Genomic DNA, 13,064 nt, shown 5'->3' on the forward strand with positions numbered 1-13,064 from the left:
ACCCAACCTTCTTCATTCTAGGCAGGGTCTTCCGCTTCTCTCTTACACTCTTCTATTTTTCTCACTCTCTACCCCAGAAGAGCTTCAAAGCCTTCAAAGCCTTCAACCTCTTCAAAGCCTTCAACCTTTTCAAAGCCTTCAACCTTTTCAAAGCCTTCAACCTCTTCAAAGCCTTCAACCTCTTCAAAGCCTTCAACCTTTTCAAAGCCTTCAACCTTCTCACCTCTTCTTCTCAAAACCCTTTTTGCCATCTGCAAATCTCTTCTTCTGATACAACCGCCTTCCCGAAGTAATAGTGCAATCAGAGCTATCCTGACCTTCTTAGCTCAAATAACCAGGTTCTATCTTTACCTTTCTCAATTTATTATGTGTGACTGTAATCTCAAATCTCTTCCCTCATACTGCCCACATCACTGGAAATTATTTTCCAGTTATTGTCTGTGCAAACAGTAAGTCTCTCTGTTATACTGCTATCCTGCTATTCTCTTTGTCTAATACTCTCTGGTATTTCTCTCTCATTTTACTTTTCCTCTGTGATATACTCTTTATTCTTTGTAATATACTTTCTGATATTCTCTCTCTATTCTCTGTCATGCTCTTTACTTCTCTGTAAAATATCTCGCCATAATATCAGGGTGTAAAGGTTCTGTGCAAAAATTCTGTGTAAAGTTTCTGTTAGTTCTCTGTAAAATATCTCGCCATAATATCAGGGTGTAAAAGTTTCTAATAATAGAATGTGTGTTTCCGTTATAATGGTTAGTTGTGATAATGCAATTTAAGATTTTATTTATAGTTAAAATTGGGGAACATAGTTATACCCATTGGATTGTCATAGATATTTCACTAATTCCTGTATTAGGTATATTTCTATTCATGCTTAACTATTATAGAATTTTACAAGAAATAATTAAATACAATAGTATACTTTTTACCTATTTATTATAAAATTTGAATCAAGTATTCTAAATAATAAGAATAATCGAATCAAGGAGTTTAAATAATAAGAATAATCGACGAGTTGACAGTACTGTAGATCTTGGCCGAAGTTGGTTTCAGAGCCATACAGTAAAACTGTCAAGGTTACAACAGTAGAACTCTTCAACAGGGAAACTGTGTAAACAGTTAAACTGTCAAAACAGAAAACCTGTTCTTTTACATCAATAAGTTGTATGAGATAAAAGTTACTTCTTGACTAGCGAAACTAAGTTAAATTTACATCCTAGAAAGTTGGTCCGAGAGTTAAGACAAGAGACAAGTGAACGCCTATTGCAAAGTACCGCCAAGGCCAGGAAGAGCCGCTTAGGGAAAACGCTGGGCCACTGAATGTCCAGATTGTCATTATCCGCAACCTATGGATGGCAAATTTAATAAGGAATCTAACTAGTAAAAATGCAACTTCATCTCAAACACTTAGAGTAAAAAACAAAGAACAAATAGTTATAAATGACATCGAACATAATATTCAAAATTGGAACATACCTAAGGTACCAATTCATGACATTTATAATAAAGGATCATTCAGATTCAAAATGGGTTATGCCATTAAGACTGTAGAAGAAAGTTTATCGGTCACTCAAAATCAAGAAGACTTTCATCTACTGTCAAAGAAAATTATTGAAAAACATAAGGAACATAATTACAAATATTTACATATTGGATTAATTCAAATAGCCGTAAAACCTTTGACCCGATTAGGGTTGAACACTTCTGTGCTTGTATGCCTAAGAGATACAAGACACAATATATTCACAGACTCGCTACTTGGCATGGTTGAATCCAGCCTCTGTAGTGGTCCCATATATTTTAACTGTTTTCCAAATTTTTCTGTTTCTTTGACTGACCCAAATATATTAGATATATTAACAAATAATTTAAAAACACATGGGTTTCATATGACCCAAGGATCTCAAAACTTAGCAATAGTTTATAGAATATATTACAAAGTCATGAACACCTTATGTCCAAATATTATGCAAATTGATCAAAAAGATCAAACTATTTTATTCCAAACAAACATGGAAAAATCAAATATGATTGTTCCCAAAACAATAAAATGGTCAGATATTAGACTACCACAGTCATGGGCATTACAACATGCCAATCAACCTCAAGAGGCTCCTCAACATCATATTCCTAATCAAATAATAGAACATCCTGATGGTAATATTGAAATTAAATTTCAACAATTACAAGTTCAAGATGATATTAATATAAACAGAAAAAGGGATATTAAAAATAAAATACCAAGTAGAAAATCTTATTCTACTGATCCAAATGTCATAATACTACCACTTCCTACTCAGTCTTCTTCAATACCTAGTTCAGACCTACAATTTCAAGGAATAAGGAGAACAACAGATCATGTTGTTATTCCTACATATACTCCTGAATCTAGTACTACAAATACTACTGAACCTAGTATAGAAGAATTACAAGACTTCCAAATATTAACCTTACAAGTAGAAGAATATGACAATCCTCATGATAAATATTCAGATGAATATATAGCAGCATATTTAGCCGCTAAATTAGAAAGAAGAAAGAAAAAAATTGATCGCAATTATATTAAGCAAGATTTTATGTCAAATGAAAATAGACATATCAGACAATGGTATCTTACAAATGTACCATTACATTTAAGAGAAAAATTATAGGCCAAATATAATAAATTCCTTAAAAAGGAAAGAGAAATAGAGGGATATTTTTTATGGTTATATATATATGTATATATATATATATATATACACGTCAAGCAAGAAATATTTGAATTGCAGAATCTTTTATATATATATATATATATATATATATATATAGGAAAAACCTAACAATAGCTGCCAACTATAATGAATAGTAATATACATGGAATAGGAGCTATCAGATCTGCTTCATGCGGTTTAGAATGCATATTACTGTATTAATTTTAATTATTTTCTATGAATCGGATCATAATGAAATTTTATACATGTGTACTAAAAAATAGGGCGCACAAATAAAATATATATAAAAAATATTTCCCAAAATATAAAATGATTGAAATCCCCTTGAAAAATGATGGGGGTATTTTGGTCATTTTAAATTATTGAAAATACCTTTTTTATATTTTTAAATGGTTTGCAATAGTGTTAGGTATATACACCCAAAATTTCACATTAATTAGATTTATATAAAAAAAAATTAAAATTAAAATAGTGATGTGCATTTTGAACCGCATGATGAAGATCTAATGGCTCCCATTCCACCTATATGCTATTCATTATAGCTGACTAGCTGTTGTAAGGTTTACCCATATATATATATATATATATATATATATATATATATATATATATATATATATATATATATATATATATATATATATATATATATATATATATATATCACTGATCTTGAAGAGATTTTCAATTTAAGCTTCGAAACGACATTTGGGGAAAATTATTTCTTTAGATAGCCATTTGCTTCATCTAGCCCGATTTGAAAAAGTTTGTGAGTTTTAAAATCATCTTAAATGGATCCCCACCTTGAATTAATTGTCCTCTTCAATCCTATTCTGTATTGCTCTTGACACTTAAAAAGTTTACCTGATTTTGTAATTGTACCCACCCTTTTTAAGAGCGTCTTGAGAAAAGCATCTACAAATGCTGACCTAAGGGATCAAGACAGATACATTGATTTCAGTTAGTTTTTTCAGTCATATTGTCTTCATCCTATGATATGACAGTATGCAATTGAACCATAACTCTCTTTAAGATGAGCATCATTAGATTGCTCTCGTCTTTCTTCTTGCCCTTATCTCTACTGCAATTGGCATTTCATTCATGTATGAGTAGCAGATCTTTCTTCAAATACATTGAAAATGTTTGACATGGTAATAAAAGTTCATCCCTTTAGTTATGGGAGACATCTACGCCTTATGTACAACCCATATGATTTACATGTCAAAATTCAAATCAAGCTCCAATGGAGCAACCGGTTCTTCTGCAAAAAGTCCTATAGGGCCAAGACCACTTGGCTTTTACATGAGTGTACAAGAAAAAAAGGATTTGTGATGAGCTTTAGAGTTTAGAGCTCTAATTCTGTTAAGTTTTAGGCGTCATAAGGCCTTAGGTTCCTTACAAAGTTTAGGAGAACGGGGTTTTGTATGTATCTAGGTCTCCTATAAGTAGTGGAAGTGTCATAAAGGCATAAAAGGGTTGTCACTTGGACTAGGAATATGGGAAGGGCTATGAAAGATTAAGTTAATGTTTAGGGTAATAGCTGAAGGGTATAATAGACGTTAAAGTTGCTCAAATTTAGTTAATGCACCAAGATGAGATTTTGATGGGAAGTATTTGTGGTTGAATGAAGCAAATATAGGGTTTTCAACAAAATTTAAAAGCTATGGAGTTTGGATATATGGACGGATGTTATAATAAGGTAAGATTATTTGAGGTTGACAAAATGAACTAGGGTTTAAGTTAAGACTTGAAACGATGCACAGAAAGGGAAAAGAATAAGGGATTCTCTACAAAGAGACCATCCACCTTTTTACAAGGAGGTCACAACTATTCCCACTCATCAGATGCCAAATTTAATGGTTTAGGTTGAGTTACGAAGTTTGAGATTTTTTTTTTTTTTGCAACATTGTGTCTATTCAATGACGCTCTTGTAACCACCTATTTTGAAATTTAAGGGGCAAGAGTGATTGTGACCTCCTTGTACAAAAGATAAATGGTCTTTTTGTTGACTATTCCAAAGAATAAGGGGATGAAGTTTACATGCAAAGAACCTCCAATCCACAAGCTAGCATTTTGGGAATCCTCCTCCCAACAAAAAGAATTATAGGGACTCTCAACATTAGGGAAGAATAACTAACTAGACTTTGTAAAATCACCCTCTCTATGCAAAGAATTGTGCAATATCTTTCATTAAGGTGGCTACTCACAATAATAAAAAACTCAAATTTCATTGCTAAACTTCAGTGAATTAGCTATAGGCCTATTGGGGTATTTGTAGAGGTCTGAATCCCTCTTTATTTGAGAGAGTGTAGGCTGTAAGTTATCTCTACTTTCCTAATTTACCTAGATCTTCCAAATTAGCTTACCATTTCCTTCATAGCTTTAGGAAACTAGTCACCTAAATAGCATGTAAAAAAGTTTTATAATCCTTGAAACAAAATTAAGAAACTAACTTCTAATACCAGATGCTCACAATCTTTTGGGAGGTTGATCTTGTTAAAAGATTGCCAAGTTTCCCTCCCATAGGGTTTATAGGGCTGGAAAGATAGAAAGCTAGGATTCATTAATGGAAAGAAAGATAACCCAACACACTTAAACAAATAAAGTTCACTACAGATTTTCTAGTAATGTTTCAACTAGAGCATGAAGCCCATGTGAGTTACATAAAACCTACAAAGATTAGGATCATATTTCTTGAAGAAGTCTTCAAGCTAAAATTTGGAACATCCGGAACAAAAATCCAAGGGAAAATTTTTTTAACTTTGAAAGGTACTCTAATTCATTTAGAAATTTGTATGATAAAAACATTTACTTTTGATACAAGGAGGTCACAATCATCATTAACTGTTAGGTTTGAAATATGGTGGTTGAAGATGTATCGTTATTTAGCACAAAGTCCAAAATAAAATTTCTCGAATGTTAATGCATGTCTTTCATGTTGACCCTCTTTTGATACGGAAATGCTCCATAAGAAAATTTTACAAAAAATATTATTATACATTTGTGATTTCAGTGGCGATCACGACATGGCTGCTCCATACATTGGTACCTTGGAATGGATAAAAAAGTTGAATTACAGAGAGTTGGAAAGCTGGAGGCCATGGTTTGTGGGGGACCAAATAGCAGGGTATGAATTCATTTCTTGCAAAAGTAGTGTCATGGTAAATAGGCACATTCATGGCATATTGCACACATTAAATAAATTTGGGAGAGCCTGCTGAGTCCCCTACCCCAACTATTATTTCTAATTGAAATACTTTTTAGGTAAAATATTTAGAGTAGATCAGAAGATAGAAGCAAGCCATCTCGCTTTCTCTCTTTATGTAGAAAACCTTAAAATCCTACTCTATAAATTTGGACCATAAATTCCCCCTAAGATTTATTGCTCCAGGGCAATAGCAATATAGGTAGTAATTATAATCTCAAGAAATGAATTTTAATTTTCAGTGAGATTCTCTCAACAATAATTTTCTCCTACCATCCAAAATGGGTTCCTAAATTATCTTTAATACCCCTATCTTCAAAATAAGAACTATTCAAATAAAATGTACTTAAATAGTCAACATTTTGTGAGTAGAATTGGAAGTGAAGGGAAGATGGAGAAATAAAAAAAATAAAAGATATAAGTAAATGAGGAGTTATATACCATCTCTCCGGGTCTGTAAGGGAGTCCACCCTTAAAACATCTCTTCACAAGATCCTAAAATCAGTTCTTCTTATCTTCACACGTTTTTTTCCTAATCTAATAGTTATATATTTATAAATGAAAACAATTATACAGCCTAACTCTTTTCCTAAGAATTCTTAACCACTATCAAATCCTAGCCCTTCATCTTAAAAAAATATACTTCCAATACAATCCCACAAATCTCTACAACTAAAATAATAAAAATAACCCTAAAGAAAACTAGAACCTCAAACCTAAAGTGTAGAAAACAATAAAAAAAAAGTATTAAAAAAACTATAACATCATTCTCTTGAGGTTGGAAGAAGCTCGATCTCAAGCTTTTTGAATGCATATCTTTTAGATTCCTATTCAAAAGTTGGTGATAAAATCATACGATTCTCATTGGTACTTTATCTTCTTTTATGAATCAATTAGTCAAACACTTGGTGTGCTATTTGCAGTAAGACTTTGGAATACCAAATTTAATCTTGATTTCTCCTTCAAGGTTAAAGGATGGTTTTCACACATTACTACTAGTGTTTCTTCTTCTTCATAATGAGTTATCAAAATTTGTAGCACTTTTGCGTTGTCAACATCTTTCATGCTGAGATTTACCTCTTCATGTTCTTCTTCTTCCTATTAGAATCTATTAAGCTGATCTTGTAACACTTGCTGCATTATTTTGCCAAGGCCTTATATCAGGTCTTTTTTGGCTTCTCAATTATTTGATCCACATGCTCAATAACTGGACCAGAAATTGTTTGTTACGGCATCATGGTATATGGATCTCAAGGATCGGATACTAACTGATGTACGGAAGATTGATGGAAGATGAAAAAGAAATAAATAAATAAATAAATAAATAGATAATGAGATATTATGCTCTCTCTCTCAGTCGGCAAGGGAGTCGACCCAAAAAGATTTCTTGACTAGATCCCAATGTCAACTCTTCTTCTCTTCAGTCTTTTTTTTTTCCTGTCAATAGTTATATATTTATAAAAGAAAACAACCGTAAAGCCTAACTTCTTCTCTAAAAAGCCCTAAAAACTAGCCCTTCATATTAAATAAATAAATTTTCAATACTAACCTTTAAATCTCTACAACTAAAAGAACAAAAAAACCCTAAAGAAAACTAAAACCACGAACCTAAAATCTAGAAAACTATAAAACATAAATATTAAAAAGACCCATTACATCAAGAGTTTTCCAACATCATTACTAGAATAGTGTACTGTAGGAAAACCACGCACATACATAAGATCACAGGTCAAAATTTCCTAAATAAACTTATCTATGAGGATTTGTTTGACCCAGAATTTGGTATATATACTTTATGGAACCCACTGAAAAATCTCAAAAAAATAAAAATACAAAAAATTTGAAAATGGACTTCTTTAGGAGATATAAAATTTGATGGATGATAGTTGTCTATTTTGTATCTAGCTCTTTATGAACTCAAAAGCAATCTTATTATTTTTAAATTATTCATCTGGCATTGATAAGAACATATGCAGAACATTGTCGCATAAATCGCTTAAAGCCTCAATCTGACTGTTTCTTTCCTGCAATTGTTGGCCATTTTCTTTCTCTGCAGGAAGGCTATTTCGTTCATGTGAGAGAGAGAGAGAGAGAGAGAGAGAGAGAGAGAGAGAGAGAATGTGTTGGATTTGCAGTTCTGGAAGCATATGGGAGCTGATTATCTATCTTTTGAATTGCAGGTATACGGTTCAATATGAGCATAATTTGCTATTTGCTACATTCAAGGTATGAAAGATACATTAGAAAGCCAGTTTTCTTTAGTACATCAGAAGACGAATAGAAAAATATTTGGAAAAAATTTATGCAAGTAAAGTTGCACCTCAAAAATCTATTGGTAAAGGTTGTTTTAATGTTGAAAAACCCTCTAATTGATCATTCAACATCTAGATGTATGAATATGAAAAAAGAGAAAAACATGTCCTAGAAGTGGTGCATCTTCCAACACATTTTCATGACCGTCCATTTTTAAGATTTTCATATATTTATAGATCTACTTGATTTTAACCATTTATTGAGTTTAAAATTTTATAATTAGAGATGAAAATAGATTTTCAGATAATCCTAATAATTTTTTTATTCCAAAATTACATGTTATGATAAAATTTGGAGATGCAGCTTAATTGGATTGTTTAAGGTTGCAACCTTATATAAACCGCACCCAAAATATTTTGTCCAATATCATATATTTTCAAGCAAAACATGAGCTATCACTGGTTAACAGGGAGCTGGGCATACTGTTGCGGAATTCACACCTCGCGAAGCACTAGTAGCCTTCAAACGATGGGTTGATGGTGATGAGAACCTCTAAATAAAGTCCCTCATTCTACTCCATTTGGGCTGGTAATTGTAAGCTTTCTGCTGGTTTTATAAATGTGGATAAACATTACATGATAAAACTTCTCCACATTACATGATAAAACTTTATTATCTCAATAGTTCTTTTTTGTTTTTTTTTGGACAACATTACTTGACGTTATTAATCAATCATGGAATACAACATTTCAAGAGATGAGAACATCAGAAATCACAGTAGAGTGCATCGAGGCACTTCTCTTTACTAGATCATCCTCGATGTCGTTTGCCTTCCATACACATTGAAAAGAAACCTGGAAACCCGTACACATCTATAATGTTCATCCATTTTCTTCTCAATCTCCACGGTATTAGATATCATGAAATTTGTCTCCTTCTTAAGACAGTCCTCCTAGTCGACTGTGTGAAGCAAATTATTTGAACGTGGGAGGTGCATGCAACCATGAGTCTTTGGAAATTTCTAGGGAAAATTATGTCCATACCATTAGACTTTTGTGGTGGTAGGGTATAGTCCATTTTTTCCATATTTCTTACAATTTTTATTTTTATTTATTTTTGGTCTATTAGGCCGTCTGAAGGGGTTAGAGGTATATTAGGGATCTTCGGAACATCGGGCTACTCTAAAGTTCACTTTTGTGCTGGCCGATATTGTTAATATTGGAACGCTCTAGAGATCGATTTTTTTTTTTGAAGTTTAGAGCGGTCCGATATTTGAGCCATTGGACTTGCTTTTTGTAGCATCTGTCTCTGCTACTGTCGGGAACATCGAACCGCTCACTATATGTGTGTTATATAATCGAAACATCGGACTGACTCCTAACATACCTCCAAGCTAGTAAACAGCCTTACAAACTAAAAAATAGAAAAATTATAAAGTACTACTGTCTGGAACATCGGACGCTCACGATAGGTGTGTTATGTAATCGAAACATTGAACTGACTCCCAACATACCTCTATGCTGATAAACAGCCTCACAAACTAAAAAAAATAGAAAATAAAAAAAAGGCGGTTTGATTTTGCAAGCATTGTAGGCAAAGTTGAAAAAAAAATGAGAAAATAGGACCTCCTTGTAAAGTATAGGAAAAATTGGACTATACCATAATACCACAAAAATGATACAGCATGGCATAATTTTTGCAAATTTTTTGTGGTAAGTCCAACAAATTTGTCAAACATGCCAAGTTAGAATGCTGAGGAGAGAGTAACATGTTCATCCCCAATTAATTCGTCAACCAATGGTACTAAGCTTAGAAGAGACTACTCATTCAATACGTCACGGCTGAACCCAATTGTAGCTAGTGTAATAGGCTTCCCAAATATGGAAGGTAGATAGTACTGGCAGATCGCCAGATCGCACAGATAGGGGTGTTAACAGGCCTGACGGGCCGCATGGGCTTTCAAGTGTTGGCCCGCTCAGGTTGGGTCCTATTCGGCCTGGGCTCAATTTGGACCAAGCGTGGTTAGGCTAGGAGTATGTTAGGATCGGAATCGGGCTAATCTTGATCCGGCCTGGAAAGGAGAGAAAATTTTGAATTACGGAAACAAGAGGACATAGTAATCATTGAAAGAAACATATTTTCTACATTTGAGAGAGAAAATTCAAGAGAGATCGATCGTTCGGTCTATTTTAGATGGTGATATTTTATCCCAAGAGGATATCGAGTACAAGTATTTTCACTTTTGTGCTCTACGTAAAGAGTCAAGTGATAAGGATAGTGATGGAGGAATTAGATATGGGGAACGCCACTATAGGGTTTTTGTGAGATTCTGGATTTTGATACAAATCGTATTGAAAATCAGCAAGACGTAGATTGATATCTGCCATCAATCTTCGATGCATACTTAGATGAAGAACAAGATCTTGTAGTATAACCAATCTACGATGATGATAAAGAGTTTGTGGTTGAATTGGTATTTAACAAAGAGAAAGATGAAGGACTCAAAGGAAAATTGATAGGTGAAGTTGTTAATTTAGTCGTTAATCTCAAAGATGCACTTGTGGTGTGTTTTAGGGCTGAGTCTAGGCAAATTCAGCAAGGTTACATGACTGAAGTGATGCAATTCAACAAATTTATGTGATTATACAATAATCCTTTCCTCGAGGGTTTCTCTGTTCTAATGTACAATAATTATGTTTTGATTAGTGAAGTAACCCAAGAGTTACATGATCATAGTAACAATATTCGAGTTGAAGAATGTTGTCGAATTAATGCTAAAGTCATCTTAGCACACTTCAAAACTCAAGGAAGACGAGTTTTCTCCAACTAAGGGAGAATGATGAAAGAAAAACTTATTTTTATTTTTTTTCAACTTTAAATGATGTATATTATAGTTTTAGTTGTAGAGTTTATTTCTAAGTTTTTTTTTAATTTTTTTAGGAATTTTAAGGTTTTTATATATTTTTGATTTATTTCATGAGTACTATCACAAGTATTATTCACAAATATTATTCATGGCAACTGTTCACAAGGGTAAACATGTCATTACGAATTTTAAGTTTAAGTTAGGATATATGAGTGAAAGGATTATTTGTTTGGAAATTTTTTATACTTGAAACATTAAATTATAATATACAAGAGGAGTGTGGCGCCTTAAGGGAGTCGTAATTCCAAATGATTTTTAAAATTTGAAAAAGAAAAAATGTTAGGCGTTTGGACCCTAGCTTGAGGTATAAAGAAGAAAACTTAGATTTCTTTGAATTATGCTTGTGTTTGGTTTGTTTCTTGTTGATGCTATCTTACCACAAATTTCCTTGCATCACTAAAATAGGCAAGTAATTAGAAACACCTAAACCTTGCCATTTCCTTTGGTTTTAATATTTGACTTACAAACCTAGATTTGTATTTATCGCATGCTTCTTAAGGAAAAATGAACATTAATGTTAGAAAGAAAATCATAGACTGAAAATAGACATTTTTTGTTTTTTGTTTTTTTATATCAATTAGGGGCTCACTAACATTATGATGTGTGCATTTGTAAGGCACATCATTCATCAATTATGGGCGCACTAACATTATCATCTGTTCTTTGTGAGCTCTTTCGCACCTTTCATGCCCTAAAACATGGCTTATATATATATATATATATATATATATATATATATATATATATATATATATATATATATATATATATATATATATATATATATATATATATAAACGGTTGTATAGTAGTATAATGCAACCACACTTCTAAAAAACCATATATTTGGCATTTGTATAACCCCAAATTTTGTACACAATTTCTCATCTTCATAATCAATCTTATGAAAAAAAAAAATTCAATTTGCACCCTAAATATGGTCAAAATTAGTACCCCTCCAAAAATGAATCTCGACCATCCGTTTGGTGAATTTTAAGATCTAGGCCTTAAAAAATTCAAAATCACTTTTTCCTTTTTTAGCATTATTAATCTATTGATGATAATACTATATAAAAATTTTGGGAATAAAAGAAATCCTTCTAAAGCCCTCATCTAACCATCTGAATAAAATGGATGGCTTATACTAATTGGGCTAGAATGAAAACTTTCCATAGAATTTGTTCAGTTTTTTTTTTTTTTTGTGATTGTTTTTCAGAATGAAAAGAGTATATATTTAAAAATTTGTGTCAAATAAATGTCTCTAATGTGGATTTTGAAGATAGTTGTATTATATTACTATACAACCATTGCATGAAATCATTCCCCTATATATATATATATATATATATATCGAGAGAGAGAGAGAGAGAGAGAGAGAGAGGGGGGGAAATTATGCTGGTAAAAGGACAAAGAGAAAGAGAGCCCATCATTTTGAAAATTATTTGAGATGTAATAATGTCATAAATTGGGTCAAATGGGTTTATAGGGTTAAAATGTAGCTTCCTTGAAGAACTTAATGCCACTAGATATATTTTTAATCAAAGGGTCTACTGAAAAATGACACACCAAGTACAAAGAATTTTTTCCCTTTTTTATTTTATTTATTCCCTATTTGTTTTTGGTCGGTCCAGCCGCGTCTTACAACGACAAAGGCAGTTGGTGCGACCCAGGCTGAGCACGTTGCCACCCTTAACTTAAGGATATTACATCCCCTAATTTGAGGTCCTATGATAATTTCTTCATTGGATTTTATAACCTGGGAAACCAATTGGAGCTAGTATTGCCACAAATATATATCAAGAGGGAGAGTCTAAAGAATCCGGTCTATGGAAAACATGGACTACAAAGATTAGGATCAAGTGTAGAGCTCATGTAGACTGAACTCACGTCCTGAACAAATCATTTTGGCTAGGCCTGGGCCCCAAATATAGAATAGGGCCCAGACTTGACCAGTGGGCTTGTA

General features: G+C 32.6%; 1 protein-coding gene across 12 annotated transcripts in view; it reads left to right on the forward strand.

Moving 5' to 3' along the window:
* The window catches only part of LOC18429999 (serine carboxypeptidase 1), a 55,997-nt gene extending 47,050 nt beyond the window's left edge, over positions 1-8,947 (forward strand). For 7 of the 12 annotated variants that reach the window (XR_016058479.1, XR_016058480.1, XR_016058482.1 and 4 more), the window contains 3 exons: positions 5,731-5,844; positions 8,103-8,148; positions 8,645-8,947. Coding sequence is in view for 7 of the 12 variants with exons in the window: in XM_011623536.3 (XP_011621838.1) it covers positions 5,731-5,844; positions 8,103-8,148; positions 8,645-8,731 (247 nt within the window). In the remaining 5 variants the exon portion in view is untranslated. The remainder of the gene's footprint in view (positions 1-5,730; positions 5,845-8,102; positions 8,149-8,644) is intronic. The other 5 variants (XR_016058481.1, XR_016058483.1, XM_020664674.2 and 2 more) reach the window with 1 other exon arrangement.
* Positions 8,948-13,064: the final 4,117 nt, after the last annotated feature.

The sequence above is a fragment of the Amborella trichopoda genome, chromosome 6, assembly GCF_054954075.1.
Source record: "Amborella trichopoda isolate Santa Cruz 75 chromosome 6, AtrichopodaSantaCruz75HAP2 v2.0, whole genome shotgun sequence".
NCBI classification, from domain to species: Eukaryota; Viridiplantae; Streptophyta; class Magnoliopsida; order Amborellales; family Amborellaceae; genus Amborella; species Amborella trichopoda.